Consider the following 21,999-nt stretch of genomic DNA (forward strand, 5'->3'; position numbering starts at 1 on the left):
TCAAAAACACATTTTGTATTATTAAGAGACGATATAACAAACTAAGTAAGTGATACTGGCATAATAGTTAAATGTGACTTTAGCCTATCTATCTAAGCCTCCTATGAGCTTATGCAAGCATGATACAGCTTTGGTAAATAAATAACAAAACATGTACAACTTACTTTAAACCAACTTGGAAGTCGGTTTATGTTAACTATACAGGACATTTCTTGAATGTTTTTACAAACTTAAAAACATTAATTATAATATACGAAAGAGGACATCTTTGTCCCCTCCGGTCAAGTAATGATACCACTGGTGCGCGTTGTCGTACTTTTGATCAAATAAAAGCTTAATAAAGTTTAACATTGTCATGATTTTTCCTTCCACCACGGTAACAACTAGTTAGAGTTTGCTTAATTTAGTGATTGTATCAAAAATAATTAAAAAAAAAACCCAACAAATTATCTTTTTATTGAGGTTGGGCTAAAAACATGAACAGTTCTTGTGCTATTGTTTTGAAAAAAATAATTAGGAAACATTAGTATTACTAATAACGCTTAACTATTTTTTGACAACTAAAACGAAAGTAGTTTTGTTGTATCGATAAAATACTTATGCTCATTAAAGAGATTATTTTATGAAGTTTACTTGCGAAATAGATACAATATAACAAACAGTGATAATAGGAAATCATATTTAAATGGGGAAAGGAAATTTTAAAAGAGACGAAAAAGAAGCATTGATTTTAAATTCCCAAAACACGTAGACAATATATAGAAACGAGAAACGAAATGTCGTACCATGAGGTAATATCATTTTATTATTTAAGTAAAAAAGAAAATCTTCAAATAAACATTATTATAAAGTGATTTAGCTCGTTTTAAAGATATAGATGTTCTTATTTTACTAGACATATTATGAATATAGTGCAATTAATCAATACTATAAATAAAGACGCTAGCTAATAATATATAGATAGAGAAAACAAACAAAAGAAAAAGGTACACTCATTTCTAAAGAAATATTCTTAAAACACAAAAGATATCCAAGAAGAGTGAGCTTTAAACCTGGCATTATTTTTCCCTCCATACCAAATATTTCTATATATTTCCAGAGAATCATGTGTCATATAGTGTCATCACTAAATTAGCCTTTATTATGTCATCCCAAAGAGTTCAAGGGAGAAAAACAAAGAAAAACAGGTTTTAGTTAACATTGCACACATATTTTTTAACTGTCTTTATATTTGTAGACAAAAACAGCAGGAAAAAGATGAGCAAAGATCAAGTAAGTGATTTTTATTGTTTACATTTCGTTTTTTTCCACTATGTTTTTCCTGATGCAACGTTACAATCAATTTAAAAATAAGTGTCTTGTTTGCCTTTTTGTTCATTAATAAAAAAAACAAACACTCTTTATTTTGGGGGACCTAAATAACTTGATTTGGGTCCCACTGCTTAAGATATTTTTACATTTTCAATTCATTTTTGTATGCAGAGTGCAAAAGTCTATACCGTGCTGTCCTTTTCAATAAGCTTGCTTTAGTAACTGCAAATATAAATGGTGACTTTTTTTTTGCTTTGACGATGGAACACTTTGATTCAAGCCAGCTGCCAAGTCCTACAAGGGAAATAAGAAAAAGGTGAGTTTTCATGGCCACAACTTGTATTTAAATTGATCAAAATAATGGGAAAGTATGTGTGAATCACAATTTGCTCACACAAATTGCATTTCAGGAAGAAGAAGATCCGGGGAAGCTTATCAAGCCCGTGGATCAACTGGACCTCAATGAAAATGTAAAATGGACAAAACCTGTCATTCACTGCTCGTAAACGTAATCTCTAGTCCAGTGTAGAAAAATATAACTGTTCTTGTTCTGTTTTGACGGATAATTTTGAATGTATTCTTTTCTTATTTTGCAACAACATATATATTTAAAAAATATTCCAGATAAGTAGTACATTTGATTATTTTTAAATATATAAAACGAGACAAATACAATATTCATTATGATCTAAGTATTTTCTTTTAGTACTAAAATAAATAATCAAGTTTGAAATATTTTTTTCAATTGAGCTCAACACTATCTCTAATTATATTGGGTACTTCACTATATAAATACATAAAAAAATCATTCCATAATCTCATCTCATTAGCTGCACCGCTTATCCTCAGTAGGGTCGCGGGGGTGCTGGAGCCCATCCCAGCCATCATCGGGCAGTGGGCAGGGGACACCCTGAACTGGTTGCCAGCCAATCGCAGGGCACACAGGGACAGACAACTCACTCGCTCATTCACACCTAGGGACAAATTAGACCGGCCAATCCACCTGAAATGCATGTCTTTGGAATGTGGGAGGAAAGCGGAGTGCCCGGAGGAAACCCACGCAAGCACGGGGAGATTACAAACTCCGCACAGGAAGTCCGGTAGCTGGATTTGAACCCACACAGGAGGTTCCCGAGACCTCAGAACAGTGCCGTGCTGCCTCATTCCATAATGTAGTGTTAAAATAACAAACACAGTTTATTCTGCTAATCTTAAGACTTTTTGCAAAACATCCAAAGAAAAATATTGTAAACATTTTTTTAACCTTATGATTTAAAAAGAAAACATTTTTATTTGTTATTTTAATGTTATAATGTTCATCCTTGTAAAATAATAAAACAAGGCAAAATGTTAAAAATGATTATTAACGAAAAAGCTAATATCTAGAAAATAAGATGAATCATCTTTCTCTCTTCATCCATCCATCTATATCTATCTATCTATCTATCTATCTATCTATCTATCTATCTATCTATCTATCTATCTATCTATCTATCTATCTATCTATCTATCTATCTATCTATCTATCTATCTATCTATCTATCTATCTATCTATCTATCCATCTCTCTCTCTCTCTCTCTCTCTCTCTCTCTCTCTCTCATCCATCTCTCTCTCTCTCTCTCTCTCTCTCTCTCATCCATCTATCTAAAAAATTAACTAATTTTGATTTTGATTTTTGATTTTTTTTTAATTTTATGATTTATTTAATTTATTTTTATTTATAAAAGAAAAGTGTGCGTAATCATCTGAGAAGAATGAAACATCAAATCAAGTCATGTTTATTTATTAATAACAATGAGTCTCAAAGGGCTGCACATACAACAAAGTATTGCAAACAACAGACTATTATTACACCATGCCCTGATCTAAAACCTAGATGAGGGCAAGGAAAAACTCAAACACCTCAGAATGAGGAAAATGAAACCTTGACAAGGGGCCGCACATAAGGTTATCCGTCTTTCAGAATGCAAGATAATACACAACATCACATATATATCATAGGTAGTAATAAGAGAATGTCCCGCTGACAGCTTCCAGTTCCAAAATCTTGCCCGATTCAGCAGGTTTTAGAAGATGCGGTACATGAGGTCCAAGTGTCGGTACAATGGCTCAAAAGTGAAATTATTATTTTGTCAGAAGTATTTATAACATAATATGACAAATTGATGGGTGGTACGGCAGCTGAATTTGAGTTTTTCCTTGCCTGCATGTTAGTTTAAGATCAGGGGATGGCGTCATTGTAGTCCTGTGCAGTGCTTTGAGACATTTTGTGATGAAGTGACTTGACATCCAGTATTTCTCTTCCAATAGGAGCTGAAAGAAGAAATAACCAAGATGCTTACGGCAACAAATCCACACGCCCCCCACAATTATGCCCACTACAAATTCAACGTAAGACAGCAAGTTTGGTGACTTTTTCCTGCACAAAGTAATGATTTTTATTTTTTTGTGCTTTTTATTAAACATTAAAAAAGGGATAGAAAAAATAAATAAATAAAAAAGACAATGTTGCAGTGTTGGGTAGTATCTTCCATGGCCAAGTCATTCCTCAAAGTACCGGTAATATGTTTTCTGTGAGATTCCCTAAATAGATCACCTTGAATGTTTTTGCTATATCCCAATTTTCTTTAAAATAAAGCATAATTTGTCCCGGTGTTGTATTTTTGGACACTGCCAAAATGCATGTGGTCAATGTCTTCCTCTTCACATGCGCTCCAGCAGGGTTGGTGAACCTTCATAAAACCTCTCCTAATTTTAGGGATAATAGAAAATCTTACCAGGTTCTTTCAGTTGAATTTCCTCAGAATAAGGAAGCTAGTGGATGTACACTGTGTGTTTTCAAATATTTTAGCACTCATCTTCTGTTATATTTGAATCTATCGTCTTTTCCCATTCTGACGAATGCTCACTACATGCCATCAAACATTCGTACCTGTCAAAAATTGCTTTAAAACACAGTGATCCGCAGGCCAGTTAAGGCCCGCCAAGGTTTTTTATTGGGTCTACGAGACAGTACCTAGAAAAGCACAAGAGAAAATTCAGCTGCAGTTTGAAATATGTCCAATTGTTGTTGACAAAGCAATGCAACTGGTGCTATGTTACTTTCGATCTCTCTTTCTTTCTCGCTCTCTCTCACTTTTCTCTTTTTTTCTCTCTCTCTTACTCTCTCTCGCTTACTCTCTACATGTGTTTCTCTTTTTCTCCTTCTTTTCTCTCCCTCTCCTCCACTATCTCTCTTCTTTCTTCTTTCTTTCTCGTTCTCTCCTTCTTTCTTCTATTCTCTTTTTCTATCTCTTCATCTCTCATTTTCTCTGTTTCTTTATTCCCTCTCCCACTCTCTATATTTTATATCTCTTTTCTTTCTTCTTTTTTTCTTTCTTTCTTTCTTTCTTTCTCTCATTTTATCTGGTTTTCTCATACTTACATTCTCTCTGTCTTTCCTTATCCGATTATATTTTTTTTCTGTCTCTCTCCCTCTCTTTCTCTCTTTTGTTTTTGTATCAGTTGTCTTTCTCTTTTTCTTATTTAATCTGTTTCTATTTATTTTTCTATCTGTCTTTCTCTCTCTCCCTCTGTCTTTTACACTCTCTCCTTTTCTTCTCTTTCACTCTCTTGCTCACTCTTTTTATTTCTCTCTTGTTTTTCTCTGTAGTCATTCTCTTTCATTTTATCTAGTTATTTCTTTCTTAATTTCTGTCTGTCTTTCTTTCTCTTTTTTATATTTTCTTTATGTCTTTTTTCCTCTCTCCATCTCTCTCTGTCACCCTCTATCTCCCTCTCTCTCCCTCTCTTTCTCTCACTCACTGTCTCTTTCTCTATTTCTTTTGTTCTCTTTCTCTGTTGTCTTATTCTTTCTCTCAACTTTTCTTTCTTTCTTTTTTTGTCTGTCTTCCTCTCACTCTCCTTTTTTCTTTCTCTCTCTTTCACTCTCTTGCTCACTCTATCCCTTTTCTTTTTCTTTTTCTTTCTTATTTTCTGTCTGTCTTTCTCTTTCACAATCTCTCTCTCTCTTTCTCTCTCTCCTTTTCTCACGCCCCCTCCCTCTCTCTTTCTCTTTCTTTCTCTCTTTCTCGTCCCTTAGTCCGGCCCATTTGAGTCTTTTTCTACCATGCTTGCCCCCAAGCTTGCCCTCCTTTAAATGTTTTACCTTTTATTGGCTCTTTGAAAACTGTTGATGACCTTCATGAGGATTATTTTTCCAACCCCCTCTAACGACTCTCCAGGATGGTGCCTACAAGCTGACGGAGGATGTAGATCACATGGCCGTTCACTTCGTGTTGGAGGGCACTCTTGACTTTCAAGATATCGAGGACAGTCAAAGTGCCACGCCCACCGAGGAAATCACCGAAGAAGGTCTCTTAAAACCATTCCTTTTGCGTGGATGTGCGTGTTAAATTTAATCTATCGTGAATTTATATGGACAATATATTTTTGCAGCAACTGGAGAGGAGGGAGAAGAAACAGATGAGGTAAAACGTGTTGTAAATTCATTTGAATTATTTTCAAAGCGAATATCACACTAAAACAAAAAAACAAAACAAAATAAGATGCAAAATAATTATTCAAAAATGAAAATGTGTTAAACTATTCGCCTAGTGGCTGATTGGCCTGTATGTGCGTGCATCCGCTAGTTATGTCTGGCAGGGATAAGATTTAAGACCACCCTTTCAAGAAGAAGAAGTAATAATCATGTCCCTTTTCCAAGCACTAAATTTTATAATAAGCATTGAAACACTAAAAATGTCATACGGCAGGCTCAAAGAGATTTATTGCCACTTAATCGGATAAATATATAACCTAGAATTAAAATAAACACCAATATAAACAGCAAGTAATTGTCAGGACCAGAACGGAAACAGGAACCACTCGCGTAAAGTTTCTCACAGTTTTATTGGGAAGAGGGGAAAGGAGTGCACACACGATCCGGTGATCGCGGGGAGCAGGTCGTTCTGAACGCGGAAGTAGGACTTCGTGGCGAGCGATGGCCGTGTCGGGAACAGAAAAAACGGGTCAGTAGCCGGGATAGGAGAGCAAAAAATGTGATCGGGATCGGAAACCAGTCGAAAGCCAGGAGAGGAGAGTAGACGTGGTCGAAATCAAAACAGGTCGTAACGGGAGACAAACAGGAGCAAAATCGGGGCATGCGAAAAAAGGGCTTGCCGTGTAAAAACAGTGTTTCGCAGATGGACCGACAAAAGGGGATTGACAGGACAGAGTTTAAATACTGACAGGGAGCCAATCTGTCAACACAGGCGGGGCCAATTGGGCGCCATTGGAACCGTGACACAGGCGTGGCATATTGGGTGCCATGGCAACCGTGACAGTAATAGAAAAATATTCAGCTATTTGAATGTTGGGGACAAGAGTGGCAACAAATTAACACAAGTTTTTAATACCGGTAATACTTTTTTTGACCATTCTATAAATTATATGACTTTTTGTTTTTACAATTTTGGTCGGCAGGCCAGATGGAAAAGCCTTGCTGGTCGCATGAGGCCCATAGGCCATAGTTTGCCCACTGATGCCGTAGCCCCTAACCCCAACCCCTAACCCATGCTCTTTAAATTGTATTTTTTTATGAACTGAATTATATTTCAATTTTTATTTCCACATTTATTTTTATAAATATTTTTACAACTTTTTACGTTAAATGTACGTACATCATCCCCTGATCTTAAACCTACTAAAAATAAAATATAAACGAACGAATAAATGGATCTATAATTACAGAATAAACTACAAAGTTAAAAATGCATTGAAAAACAAATATAGAAATACATGTATAAATAAATAAAATCTAAATAAATAAAAATAAATAAATACGGAAAAGAAATATTTATTCAGAATTAAAAATAATTAGAAATAAAAACAGTAATGTATACAAACAAAAACTAATACAATTCTAAATAAATACAAAAATGAATGCCGAAATTCCAAATATAAAAATAATCAGAAAAACATATGTGGAAATAAAATAGTTACATAAATGCAACTGAATATCAATCTTTATAAAATCCTCTACTATCATACAGTAGCTCAGTAGCCTGGATGATAGGGCGCCCGCTTTGAGACTGGGAGGTCGCTGGTTCGCGCCTCGGCCGAGTCATACCTAAGACTTATAACATTGGTAAAAATGGCGGCGCCCTCTGCTTGTCACGGTCGCCTTGGTGACCAGTCTGCCCCGCCCTCTGGGCAACAGCTGAAGCAGTTCCACTAATTGTGGGTCTGCTATTTAAGGCTGCATTGTGGGCTCTGCGGTGGCTGGTTCATTACTCTTATACACAATCCCGGTCTGTTATGCTTGTCCTGTTTTAGTCTGTTATGCCTTGTCATGTTTTAGTCTGTTATGCCATGTCCTGTTGAGTTCGTGCCGGAGGAACTCTGTATTGTTCTGTTTTGCCCCGGAGTATTGGGCGACTTTTATTTTATTAAATAAAACTTATGGATCTTCAACGCATTTGAGTTCTCCCTTCATGCCTCCTGCCTCCGTTCTGGTCCGGTCACCCCTTTCTTTTCCACTTCGCCACGCCAATCCGTGACACTGCTGGCTGCGGCTGCATCGGCTCGCTACAACGGGTCAGGTGTATCGACATTTCGTTCTTACAAAGAATGACAATACAAAGGAAATTAATTATATATATATATGTGCTTACCACTCAGCCGCCGTGCTGCTCACTTGTATTTATATTTATGAAAATATATATATATTGCGGATTATATTTCAGTTTATATGTATTTGCTTGGGTTTGACTTCTAAAATGTATGTCATATCCTGAGGCACGCTGGTTGAGTGGTTAGCGTGTCTGCAGCACAGTTCTGAGGTCATAGAATCGAATCCCCCTGTGCGGAGTTTGCATGTTCTTCCTGTGCTTGCGTGGGTTTCCTCCGGCCACTCTGCTTTCCTCCCACATTCCAAAAACATGCATGTCGCGTTGATTGAATGAGCGAGTGAACTGTCCTGCGACTGTCTGGCAACCAGTTCAGGGTGTCCCCTACCCACTGCCCAAAGATAGCTAGGATGGGCTCCAGCACCCCCGGGACCCTATTGAGGATAAGCGGTGCAGATAATGATAAATAGGTGAATTTATTTTCATATGAATTTCTTATTCAGGAAGGATCCGGCGACGGCGACGTATTCGAAGAAGAGGAGCCGCCGGAAGAGGACGCACCACGCCAAGAACCAAAAGTTACAAACCAGTTCAATTTCATCGAAAGAGCCTCTCAAACCCTTAACAATCCGCTGCAGGTATGTTCTACTTTATTTTTATTGAAACTCAATTTTCTCATGTCAGAACGCTGTATCTATCTGATTTTATTTCGGTGTTTTGAACATCCTTTATAGATTTGAACTTTCTTTGTAAAATTAAACTTCCTTTGTTCAACTCTGAGGTTGCAAAGAAAATTTAATTGGCGTATTATATTAATGACAATAAAGACGATCTTAAAACTTGAATCTTGATATTACTTTTATGGTATAATTACACGTGTAGGTGAAGATTTACTTTTAATTCTCAATCAACTTAAGGTGCTCAGTTACTCTCAAAAATAATTTGTTTACTTTACTGATTACTTGCTTTGAAACTCAATTAGTTTGCCGACAAGTTTCCTTAAGATAATAATCTTTGAATACACTGTGCAATTCAATGTTTTTTTAAATTATTTTCTTAATTTTCATTTGGTTTTTAAAATAGAATTTGGTGGAATTGAGGTCCGTGTTTCCAACCTACAGGGTCCACATAGTTTTTTGAATCAATTCTAATTAAGGCATCTAAAATCTAATTGACTTGGGGGCCGCAGGAGATAGGGCATAGGTTTCTCTCCCTCTGTCTCTATCCCTTTCTCTCTCTCTCTCTGTCTCTCTCTTGCTGTCTCTCTTTCCGTCTCTTTCCCTCCTCCTTCTCTCCCCTTCCTCTCTTCCTCTCTCTCTCACTGTCTCTCTCTGCCCCCCTCTCTCTGTCTCACCCTCTGTTTCATTCTCTCTTTATTTCTCTACCTCTCACTCCACCCTCTCTTTCTTTCTGTCTCTCTCTTTCTCTCTCTCTCCTGCTTTCTCTCTCTCTATGTCGCTGCCTCTCTCTCTGCCTCTCTCCCCTTCCTCTCTTTCTGTTTCTCTTTCTCTCTCTCTTACCCCCCCTCTCTCTCTTTTCTTCTCTCTCTTCCTCTCTCTCTCTTTCTGCATCTCTGCCTCCCTATCTCTTTTGGGTCTCTTTGTCTCCTCACCTCTTTTTCAGTCTCTCTATCTTTTGCTCTCTGTCTTTCCCATTTCTATTCTCTCTTCCTCTCTCTCTCTCTCTCTCTCTTTCTCTCCCCCGTTTCCCCCTCTGTTTCTCTCTTTCTCTTCCCATCTATCTGTCTCATTTTCTTGCTTCAGCCCTCTTCTTCTCTCTCTTTCTCTCCTTCTCTCTATTTTTCTCAGTCTCATGCTTTCAACGGGAGCACCCAGCCAAGTTCTCAGACCTTCAAATACAACGTTTAAAGCAAACAGACAGACAGAACTCGCAATTTGCGAGCTGATGTTTTTGTTTTTTAAATTCTGCTCACACTGTATTAGTGAATGTAATTGCGAGTGAACAATTCTTAGTTTCAAAACCCGCCCAACTAATTAGCATGGAGCTAGTATCCGTATAAAACTTGCACAGGCCGCACTAACAATACATTTTCATATTAGGACAGGGCTTCAAACTATCGCCACAGCAACTTTGGGAACCATTACTTTGATTAATCATGTGGTGACATTAAGTAATAGAAGACTGCATGTACTATTTAAATGGCTGCATAAAACTAAGCAGAATCCATCCATCCATTTTCTGCGCCCCTTCTCCCTAATGGGGTCGCAGGAACTCCCCATGATAATATTTCAATATTTTCCGCAGGGTAGAGGTTGTCAAACCATCCCTCCTCCACGTTGCAACTACTATGCAAATGCTTGTCAGGTAGACCTTTACGGATTTTTATTTTTTTCCGAAAAATTTCCTTCACTTTGCAATATTATTTTATTTCCTTTTCCAGTGGAACATATATGACGCTTACATGTTGGAGCTGGAAAAAAGAGAGAACGAAAAAGATAAAGAGGCTGAAAAAAACAGAAAAAAGATGATGCTTATTGAGACACCGGTGAGTTGAATAATTTTGGGACTTGAATGAAATTAGGAGCTTGGTTTTTTTTTGGTCCAATTTGTGGTTTTGATGTATCTCTACAGAGTGACGATATCACCCAAGTATCTAAATCAGCCAAGCTGTTAGAACGAATGGTCAATCAGAACACGTTTAATGAAGTATCACAAGGTAGGATTGTGTTGTTTGTTCAGCTTGCATTCAAGATAAATATCTGATATTCTGCGCAATACTACATTACAGATTTCAAATACTTCGAAGATGCGGCTGACGAATTTCGGGAGCAGGAGGGTACGGTTTTGCCCTTGTGGAAGTTCACATATAGCAAAGCCAAGATGATGAGCGTCACGGCTCTCCGATGGTCAGTTGATTTCGGTGGCACGTTGATGTTAACAATTCGGCGAGGACTAATAGATCCCATTTATCATTCCGTAGGAATTTTATGTATCCTGACTTTTTTGGTGTGGGATTGGGATCATGTAAGTCTACAAATGTAGGAAAGAATTCAAATAATTGTTTATATCCGAGTGAGATTTCCCTGTTCTGCCCTTTCATGTTGTTTTATTTTTTCAAATTATTTTTACTTATAAGGTTTTATCTACAAATATCCATCCATCCATCCATTATCTGCACTGCTTATCCTCAGTAGGGTCGCGGGGGTGCTGGAGCCCATCCCAGTTATCTTCGGGTAGTGGGCAGGGGACACCCTGAACTGGTTGCCAGCCAGTTGCAGGGATCTACAAATATTATTTCTCAGAATAAGAATAACTTGAAATCTGCATATTTTTCTGAGTAAAATAAAAAAAATTAACTCAAGAATATAGAATGGGAAAGACATTCGGTAAGCTAATAAAAAAATCTTATTAATCTTATAAGTTAAGTTAAGAATATAAAATGAGAATAACAATACTGAGGCTAATATAAATAATGCTATTTAGTGATAATGACTGTTTATTTTATTTCCTCAAAAAACACATCAAATTAAGTGTAAAATATTAAGTATTGTTTCTTTTTCTTAACTTCAAAATAAGTAAATAATACATATTTGTTAACTGATATGTTTTACCCATATTTTATATGTTTTATAATTATTTAAAAACAAAAAAATATCATTTAAAATAAGCATACAAATTAATACAAAAAAAGCAATACAAAATTAATGGCAAGTGGAGAAATAACTAAGAAAGATGTTGAAGTAATTGTTTTTGCTGTTGATTTGGTAAATGAAATAGAATTTGTTTCACATTTTTTTTTGTATTCTACATCATCTGTCTTGCGGTGAGTAAATGGGTGCCGCGTGATTGTGAGGTTTGTCATCGCTTAAAAGGGGAATTGCAATGATTAAAAAGGGAGCAATTAGCTGAGTTTGACAAATATGACAATATAGGAGAAAAACAACATTTAAGCTAATAAAAAGTAGTAATTATGACGAAAGTTTTATAGAAATAGAATAACATTTTTTTGCAACCTGTGAAGTTTTTTCTTCCTTTTTTGTTTTTATCTTCCTCATCTGGTTTTAATTTAATCTAAAAAAAAAATCTATCAAAGGTGTGTAATATTTATGCTTCCTAGCAATACAAAATAAACTTGAATTGAAAGATTTGAAAACAAATGTTATTTTTTTATAAATATTCGTAGGTCGAGTAATTTGTATTTGTTCTGCATCACTGAAATTGCTGCCATGTTTGTCTGTTATCTTGCTGATACGCTGTGCTAATTTGGCAATGATTTTCATTCTCGTTAGACAATACAGTGCCATCTAGTGGTCAAATATCCCACATTGGGGCTTTAAGTTTACTTATCCTTTACGATTTTACGGCAGACGACTTCAGCAAACAAGGGCGCGGGATGCTCCTCTTCTACACGTTGAAGAACTCCACCTACCCCGAGTATATTTTCCCGACACCCACCGGAGTCATGACTCTTGACATCCACAAGCGCCATTCCTACCTGGTGGCCGTCGGTTTCTATGATGGTTGCATTTGTGTTTATAACTTGAGGAACAAAGGACAGGAACCTCAGTACAGAAGCAATGTCAACAACGGAAAGCACACCGACCCGGTTTGGCAGGTCAGCACAGAAAAACACCATTATTCCCCCCAAATTGATATTTATTGTGATTTTAGCATAATGTAGGAAGTAGATAGTATCACAAGGTATTTTATAACAAAATACTCAACAAAGTAACAGTCAAAATAACAATAAAATTGTTAGAACCAAACACAAACATCAAAAAATAGGATGGGCTGGGAAAAGGTGAGGGTGGGGAATGGAAATTACCCGACATTGCGTTCCGTCCAAAATGTCCTTATGAAGGGTGAGGCAAATTAGGGACAATTGTGGGTAATAGCACACACGTTTACCAATTATAGATCAATGGCGCTCCTGGTGGATGGAGGCACACCAGACACAAACATAACCTTAATGTCCAAATAAAGGGTGAGGCTAATTAGGGACAGGTTTAACGTGATTGCACACATCTGTCCAAATTACAAACCAAATAGGCTCCCTCTGGTGGCCATAGGCACACCAAACCCTAACATTTTATCTTCACATGAAATCAACGATCCATTTAATATTGACCGAGTTAGAAAACTATTACTTAGTTTTCTAATTTCCCTTATGTGGGGTAATATTCTGTTTTTCCTGTTTTGATTTTAATATGTCTTCCCTGCATCGAACCTCCCGTATGGAGTTTGTATGTTCTCCCCGTGCTTGTGTGGGTTTCCTCTGGGCTCTCCGGTCTCCTCCCACATTCCAAAAACTTTCATGTCAGGTTAACTGGCCGGTCCAAATTGTCCCAAGGTGTGAATGAGCGAGTGAGATGTCTGTCTCTGTGTGCCCTGCGACTGGCTGGCAACTGGTTCAGGGTATCCCCTGCCCAATGACCAAAGATAGTTGGATTGGGCTTCAGCACCCCCGCAGATAATGGATGGATGTCTTCCCTGCAAGGAATGAAATGGAATGGGGTTAGAAATGCTCCAGGTCCAGTCTACTACATCAGTGTCAAAATTGTTTGGGGGGCCAGACTAGTAAATTAATGGCACAAACAGTATGCCTTAGCTGTAGGGCTGGGAATCTTTCAGAGGCTCACAATTGATTTCCGATTATGATTTAAAGATGTAAGATTTGATTATAAAATGATTATTGAAGACTTTTGTTTCCTCAATAATGATTTTTCCTTCACGAAGATCCCTGGTAGGATTTATCAACTATGCATTTGCGTTATTTGTAATATTCTTACTCTTTTCCACTTTCACCACACAATACTGTGACGTCTAGTGGTCAAATATTACACACTGTTTCTATAATTCGACAAACGTGTGGCTTGAGATTTCTTGATTAAAATAAGTGTGCTCGTCTTAAAAAGGGTTAGGAAACCTTGAATTATATAACGAAAAACAAGTAGGGTTGTACAATAATTATTGGGCTGATATTCATTTAACCATCCATCTATTATCTGCTCCGCTTATCCCCAGTTTGGTAGTGGGGGTGTCGGAGGCAATCACGACTGAACTGGTTGCCAGCCAGTCGCAGGGCACACGGAGACACACAATTCACTTTCTCATTCTCACTTATCGACAATTTGGAACAACCAATTAACCTGACATGCGTGTTTTTGGAATGTGGGAGGAAACCAAAGTGCCTGGAGGAAACACACGCAAATACGAGGAGAACATGCAAACTCCACACAGGAAGGCTGGTTGCTGAATTTGATCTCATGACCTAAGAACTGTGTCGCGGAGGCGCTAACCACTCAGCTGCCGTACTGTCATTGCTATGATATTCAATCAGCTGACATTACTTGTCAGAAAGATTCTAAACCGACTGGGGTAGTGTGAGGAGGGTAACGAGAACAGCAGAGAAAATAATCGGGACTACACTTCCCTCCATTCAGGACATTGGCCAGAAGCGCTGCCTATCCCATGCTAAAAACATTACCGGGGACCCCTCTCACCCCCATCATAGACTGTTCACTCTGCTAGCCTCTGGGAAGAGGTACTGCAGTGTGCGGTGCAGGACCACCAGGCTCCGCAATAGTCTAGTCCCCCTGGCCATTAGACTGTTAAATGGTCAATCTAACATATAGTTAACTTAAATCTAAACGGCTGCTAATCTGACTTTTTGCACTACTGGCAGTTTTTTTTTATAGCTTGCCACTCCTTGCACATTGCTCTCTGCACTATTGTAATTACAGCGTTATTGTTACAGTGTTAATGTTACTGTGTACCTGACTTGTTAACCTGACTGCCCATTTTGCACATCTGGTTAGCTACTCTTCTTGCACTATCGGCACTATGGTAAAATACTATACGTAGCCAAAATACAATACAACATTATTTATATCTGTACATTCAAGGAAACTGTGGGGGTCAGATGCATCGACATTTCGTTCTCTATACACGTGTACTAGAATGACAATAAAGTAGATCTGAATCTGAATCTGAATCTGAATCTGTAAATATTGATCTTCCTTTATTATAATATATCTTGATTTTTCCAAGTAGCAAAACTTGGTTGTGTCTCCTCTTAACCTCTCTGAAATTTACACCGGGCACTGGAGAGCTTGGCCATAACAACTCACATGGCTCAGGATGTTGTGATTGTATGGGATTCTGACTTAGCAAACACATTTAATTTTTTTTTTTTGAATGTTTTTTTTCCTTTTTTGTCTCACACTTGTGATTATGCATTATCACCGCTTTAATTAAGAAAAAAAAACTTGTTAAGATTGAAAGCTGCCAGACTAAGTCAACAAACTAGTGTTTTAAACACATACCTGTCAACCTGTACGTTTTTGCCGTACAAAGTACGTTTATCATGCATTTTAAGACGTGCACGATGTACAAGAAAATCTGTACGGAAAAACGCAAACGTGTAAATTATGGGTACCATCCGGTAAACACCGACTATGATTCAATTGTTTGTTTGTTTGTAAATGATTCAAATTGAATCTTTTCTTCCGGCGCCGTCACGAATGGCAGCCACTCCAGCAGCTCCCGTGTTATTTTCGATTGTTCTCGATTGTTCTCAGCTCAGGGATGCTGCTGGAAATGTGAATTTCCCTTCGGGGATGAACAAAGTATCTATCTATCTATCTATCTATCTATCACGAAACGGCAAATCAATCAAGTCTAACGAGTTCGCCGCGGGAGCCTCTATCTCTGTATCGTTTTTTTCGTTGCAAACGAAGCGAGCGGTTTGATGCTACTGTGCGCATGTGTCTACCGCCTGGGGATTTCCCATCATGCATCATTCGGAAAAAAAAATATATGTTGTACGATTATTTTGTATTTTTTACGGGAAAATACGACAGTTTGTTGGGCATGGAGCCGTGGAGGTTGATAGGTATGTAATCTCGACACAATGTGTTACAATTTCTGTACTAGACATACACAAAGTGCAGTGTTCATACATACTTTAATGTTTTGTACTCGTTTTTTTCGTTCAGGTTCGCTGGCAGAACGACAACAGCCTCAATTTTTATTCCTTGTCTGCTGACGGCCGAGTTGTCTCATGGATGCTCATGAAGGTTTTCTGATTAATTCATCACTGAATTAAACTATATTTCAATATTTTAAATTTGTTTTTGCATGTTGCAGAATGAGCTGATATTCAATGACACTATGAAGCTGGCGTTAGATTATACGGTTTCCGATGGTCCGGAGGGGATTCAGGATCTCACCAACGGCGAGTTTTTGGTCTTTGATCTAAATATTGTAAATTTAAATGGCTACTTTAACTGTGTATACTTCCTTTCTGCAGCAAGCGGCACGTCTTTCGACTTTCACCCTCAGATTGACGACGTCTACATAGTTGGCACGCAGGAAGGGAAGATACACAAGGTAGATTTTCATTTCGAACGTTTTAATTTGTATTTAAAAGTGAGAAATTCAGCCTAAAGGCATGGAGAATTCCCATTTATCTGATACATTTTAAGTTGATGACATATCAAATTAATCAGTGCAATTGTCATGAACCGGAATAGGAGGAGAACCTAAATACGTGACACAAGCTTTTATTGTACGGGAAATGGGGCAGTCATGCACATGATCTGGCGATCACTGGGAGAAAGAAGAAAGACAGAAATATTGCATGAAACAACAGAAAGCAAGAGACCAACGAGATCAATACTAGTTAAACGAGCCGATAACGGACAGATGATGTCGATACCGGACAGAACGGGATTGAAAGGATTGATAACAGATATAGGAGACTGGAGACAGATATCAGACAGGACGAGAATGACAGGCACGATACCAAACACTGGAGACCGGAGAACAAAATCAAAACAGGACGAAACAGACGGGTTCTATACCGGACAGGGTACACAAACGGGATACCGGACAGAGTCAAAACCCACGTTTTGCGGGTGAAAAGGTTGGTTGACAGACTGACAAAGGGAGAGTGAGAGCACTGAGCTTAAATAGGAGGGAAGCCAATCTGTCAACCAGCCGCAGCTGGTGCCACACGGGCGGGGCGAATTGGGCGTCATGGCAACGTGACAGCAATATACAGTACAGTAAGTCATCATTAAAGGAGACATATACTGTGATATATTTAAGACCTTTCACATTATGTCTTAAATACGGTACACCTCCAGGATATGAAATGAATCTTATCTAAGGTGGGGGTTGTAAAGCGAAATTGCCATTTGGTGGGGGATAAAAACCAATGGGAATTAGCTAATGCATCCTGAACTCCCAAAACCACTGGAAAAGCTTTAAAAACACTACTTTTATGTAATGTATGTGTATAAGATTGAATAACATTGTAAATAAGTATACATGTACGTCGACCTTGGAAAACAACTAAGGTTCCCCCAGCAAATATCAGCAACATTGCTCTGACAAAACATGATAATCACCTCTGAGGCTTCAAAACACCTGATCATGTTGGAACTCACAGGAAGAGCACATTGACAAAGCCAATGGATTGTACGCGCAAAGTACTTGGAGCTGGTGGAGGAGTGCAGAGGCAGGGGCTGGAAAATTCTCTTTGAGCTAATAGAGGTCGGCTGCAGAGGTTTTGCTGGATGATCCTACTGCAAAGTCATTGGACGGTTGGGCGCAACCAAGAAGAAAGCCATTAAATCCTCTATCGAAACTGCAGAAAAAGCCACTAGGTGGCTATGGCTCAGAAGGGCAGATCTGTAGGCTGCTACTAGGGCGCAAGTTGAGGCGTGATCAACATCGGCTGGGTCACCTGGGCGAGAGTGTCTGATGTTGCGAGACCCGAAACACTCAATGAATCCAGGATACATTACCGATGATGCGTTGTATTCAGAAGATGTTTCTTTCAAGTTACAAGCTAGCAAAGCCAGTGAATCCTAGGAAGAAACTAGGTGGCAACCAAGAATACTGGAGAGACAGTTGACAGCCCGGATAAATCGCAACCGGGACAGGTTGGGTTAGCACCCCAGCCTGTATCTTTCGTGATAAGGAACCCCAACAAACTACGAAAAGCCCTCAAGAGAGATACACCCAGGAAATCCCAAGAGGGAGGGGGGGTTTACATCTCCAATCGGACGGACCAAATATTGACGACCCCTGGAAACAAAGAGATGACATTTATGATATGTATCAACACATAGGTCCTGGACACCTGGTACAACGCAGGAGGAGCTCAGACAGGAGACACCCCACAGATCCCAGTTCTTCCATATGCCAGAGTCTCCCAATCCTACCAGAGTAGTTCCACCGAAGCGGATTAAATGGTCTCCAGCAAACCGAGGGAGTGAGTTGCGGCAGTTCGACGAGGACATGTCCAAAATCATTCAAGCCACAGCCAATTAATCCAGGATACATCACTGATGATGGGTCCCAGTTGCATCTAGGAGATGTTTCTTTCAAGTAAAGTAAAATTGTAGTTTAATGTACCTTCAATTTGACGTGACTTTAGCTGGTACAGTTGAGTTAGTGGGTGAATGCAGAAGTGGCAGGAGATGGCGACTTAAAATTAAAACTTATTTTAAAACCTTCACTTGCAAGGACTATTGTAATCACCAGTTTTTGTGATTCTGTGATTTATTTTGATAAGATTTATAGTATAAGAGTAAAAAATATTTCAAATAGACAAAAATGTGTACAAAAAAATCTATTTTTATAAAATAACTTATGAAATAATATTCCAGAGTAAAAATATTTTGATGATTTTGTGGATCTTTTAGTCAAATTTTTCCTTAAAAAAAATTCAATTCTATCAGTATTATGAGCATAGCTGAGAAAACAAATTCACAGTGAAGGATCCCTACAGTTATATGAACATAAGTGTACACCAACCGTTTTTTCAAGATCTGAAGGGGTCACACAATGTGCTAAATTTCTCACAGGCGGGATCTAGGAGCAAGACCCCCTCCATGATTATGTTTTCGTGAGGAACTGTACCTTTAAAACACCCTAAAGCACTAATAGTTGATCCAGGTGGATACGTCTCCTTTACTATTTAAAAATACTCTCATTTTTTTAGTGCTCCAAAAATTACTCAAGCCAGTACCTAAAGACATACGAAGCCCACAACATGGCAGTGGACACGGTAAGGTGGAATCCTTATCACTCCAAGGTTTTCATCTCCTGCAGCTCAGATTGGACCATCAAAATCTGGGACCAGGATTATAGGTAAGAATTGTTGGCGTCGACAATCCGCGTCTCGTCGCGTCTTCAACTCCTGGGATCAGACCAGAGTATGTGGACGAAGAAAAAAAGAACAGTTCAGTTGAGGACTTTTGTTACAAAGTTATGAATAAAAAAACAGGGTATACTCAGGGCAAGTTATTTCCCCAAAAGGGATAGAAAAATGGCTGACCACAGTTTTTATAGGAATGGGGTGTGGGTTGGCAAGATGGGACATAAAACTTAATTGAGCAAAGAAAGTGAACTCACATCAGTGAGACCTTTGTTCATACTGGACACTGCTGGATTTTAAAAGTTATATGATATGTAAAAGGTTTGACTTATCAAAAGACAATTACTGGGAAAGTACTGATATGAAAGGATACATTCAAACATCATATGTATACAGAAAATAGATACTTTATTCAAACATGTGGATGTGCAATTTTAACAACTAAATAAGTAATGTGATTATCAAAGTAATAATGTAAGGACTAAATAATGAAACTTATCTAACTGGCAAACTCTTGCGATAGTGACAACATACTCAGTGACACATTTTAATTATCTAGCAGAATTTCAAATGACGACAAACAACGTTATTTTTGGAGTGTTCATTTACGTTTTTTGCATCATTTCAAATTATAACTTTTTATGAATTTCATTTCACCCTTCCAGCACTCCGATGTTCACATTCGAGCTTAATGCCCCAGTCGGAGATGTGGGCTGGGCGCCATACTCTTCCACGGTCTTTGCTGCTGTCACAACGGACGGATTGGTGAGAAACATTTTAAACGCGATAATTGATTTGTGAATATACTTAACTGCCAGCCATATTCAAACTAGTATAAGGGATTATGTGATAAGAGGGTCACACTTTGATGGTCTCTTGTTGCTTCGCTAAGCCACGCCCACCATAGTTAGGGTATCCATGGATCACAGGCAGAGCAAATAGAGCGGCTTTCTCTCACCACACCAGTTCTTCTCTTTACTTCCTTATTCGTTAACCTATCCAGTCGTGTCAATCCACACATACTACGCAAACATCTCATTTCCAATTACCCTATTACGGTTATTTACCCTCAAACCCCACGCGTCTGAGCCCTGCAAATTCCAGCCATTTTAATTTTTTTTTTACTATTTTTCCAGAATCCACATGACGAATTTCTCGCTTTTCTAGGACATCTACATGTTCACGATTTTTCATGATGTATTACATGGTAATTATAACATTAAAGGAAATCTATCAGGTAAAAACATTAAACTAGTGTAAAAAACAACAACAATACGTGGCTCTCTTTTTTACCAGCAGCAGCATTCACCTCATTTATTTATCTTTTTATCATTTTTCAGGTTCACGTTTTTGACCTAGCCATCAACAAGTATCAAGCAATCTGTCAACAGCCGGTGGTCAACAAAAAAAAGTCCAAGCTGACTCATATTGAGTTTAATCCCGCCAATCCTGTCATCATCGTGGGAGATGACCGAGGCTTTGTAATCAGCCTCAAACTTTCTCCTAACCTCCGCAAGAAACCAAAGGTAAAGTTGCAAGAGCAATCGAGTAAAACCCCGGGATACAGCGTTCCCGCCTTGCACTGTTTTCACATATGGAATAAGACATGTTTCTTTGGAAAACTCCTTATCGCAAAAAGTCTCAAAGGGCTGCAAAGACCATGGACTTGTACAGAATACAGATTATAATTACACAATTCCCTGATCTTAAACTTACATGAGGGCAAGGAAAAACTCAAAACCTCACCATGAGGAAAATGAAGAAACCTTGAAAACGCACATGAGGTAATCCCCCTTCCAAGATGACCAGGCTGCAATGGATTTTGAAATACTCAGACATCGCCAACATGGTCATTCAGAAGCTATAGAATATAAGTGTGTTTTAAGCCTAGACATGAACACTTGGGTTGTAGATCGAATCTGAGGGCAGGGTATTCCACAGCACTGCGGCCCGTTCTTAAACCTGCGGGTTTCTTCTTGACTCTTGGGATCACTATCAGGCCAGCATTACCCGAGCAAAGGCTCCGACCAGGAACAAATGGGGACATTAAATCTGAAAGATAGGAGGGCGCAAGTCCATGCACATTTTGTATAATACCATTAGAACCTTAAAATCACATTTGAAGCTAACAGGGAGCCAATGCAGGATAGCTAAAATTGGGGTAATTTAATCAAACTTTCTTGTCGTAGTTTAAAAGCCTCGCTGCAGCATTTTGTACCAGCTGCAGCCTCTTGATTTTGGATTTAGGGAGACCGGAGAGTAGTACAAAACCACATGAATTATAATCTCAGCAAGAGACTGGGACACTATTGGGCAACAGTTTACTATATCCTATTTTGTTATATTTATGTCTTATCTGGGGTACGTATTAGGTAATTACCATAGGTTTCTATCCCCCGCCATATGACAATTTCACCTTGCGATTCCCAACTCAGAATTGATTATTGCTGTATCCCGGGGGCCTACCTTAGTTGTAGTGACATCGTACCTAATTGTGTCCACGTTTGTGTGTTTAGGGGAAAAAAGGTCGAGATTTGGTTGAAGGTCCAGAGGCCGAAGTAGCCAAGATGGAGAAGCTGCTCAGTCTGCTGAGAGACCTGGATGCTTCAAAGTAGCCACACAGTCTGACCGCCTCCTTCCACCAGGGGGTGCTGAGTGTATTGTACAAGGGCGGACAACTATTTGGATTTGGGGGCCGCTATGGGTTTAAGATTTTATGAATAAATATACATGCAAACCTCTACAAGAAATATTTCGATTTCAATTTGTTCCTAAATTAATTAGTTTTATCAATTTGGTTTTGAAACACTCACAATCAAAGAAAAATACTACATTGGTTTCCTGTTTTAAGTACTAAATTTGAAACTTGGTTTTGTTGTTTTTCTGTAGTTGTATTACTTATGTATTCTTTTAGTATATCTGCAGTTGGATTTTTCGTCAAATTACCA

The 21,999-nt window shown here is 38.4% G+C and overlaps 1 protein-coding gene across 2 annotated transcripts; it reads left to right on the forward strand.

Annotated features, from left to right (window-relative positions):
* The first annotated feature begins 1,071 nt into the window (after positions 1 to 1,071).
* Positions 1,072 to 21,946, forward strand: LOC148363868 (dynein intermediate chain 2, ciliary-like). 2 transcript variants are annotated; one of them, XM_088337112.1, is made up of 20 exons: positions 1,072 to 1,272; positions 1,592 to 1,627; positions 1,722 to 1,781; positions 3,623 to 3,703; positions 5,536 to 5,665; positions 5,750 to 5,781; positions 8,424 to 8,558; positions 10,186 to 10,245; positions 10,322 to 10,426; positions 10,513 to 10,597; positions 10,670 to 10,787; positions 10,862 to 10,905; positions 12,249 to 12,496; positions 15,879 to 15,959; positions 16,030 to 16,117; positions 16,193 to 16,272; positions 18,896 to 19,044; positions 19,717 to 19,816; positions 20,392 to 20,577; positions 21,568 to 21,946. In XM_088337112.1, exons 1-20 carry the CDS (start codon positions 1,258 to 1,260, stop codon positions 21,664 to 21,666), a joined length of 1,932 nt encoding a protein of 643 aa, XP_088193238.1. In that variant the 5' UTR covers positions 1,072 to 1,257; the 3' UTR covers positions 21,667 to 21,946. The 2 variants fall into 2 exon arrangements, with proteins under 2 accessions (XP_088193238.1, XP_088193239.1); XM_088337113.1 differs by having other exon boundaries at positions 1,596 to 1,627.
* Positions 21,947 to 21,999: the final 53 nt, after the last annotated feature.

The sequence above is a fragment of the Urocampus carinirostris genome, chromosome 6 (genome assembly GCF_059441175.1).
Source record: "Urocampus carinirostris isolate Australia breed hairy pipefish chromosome 6, RoL_Ucar_1.0, whole genome shotgun sequence".
Taxonomy (NCBI): Eukaryota; Metazoa; Chordata; class Actinopteri; order Syngnathiformes; family Syngnathidae; genus Urocampus; species Urocampus carinirostris.

Coding starts and splice junctions, on each gene's coding strand:
- LOC148363868 (XM_088337112.1), top strand. Junction 10,906..12,248: donor TGGTGTGGGATTGGGATCAT/GTAAGTCTACAA, acceptor ATTTTACGGCAG/ACGACTTCAGCAAACAAGGG. Junction 16,273..18,895: donor AGGAAGGGAAGATACACAAG/GTAGATTTTCAT, acceptor TCATTTTTTTAG/TGCTCCAAAAATTACTCAAG.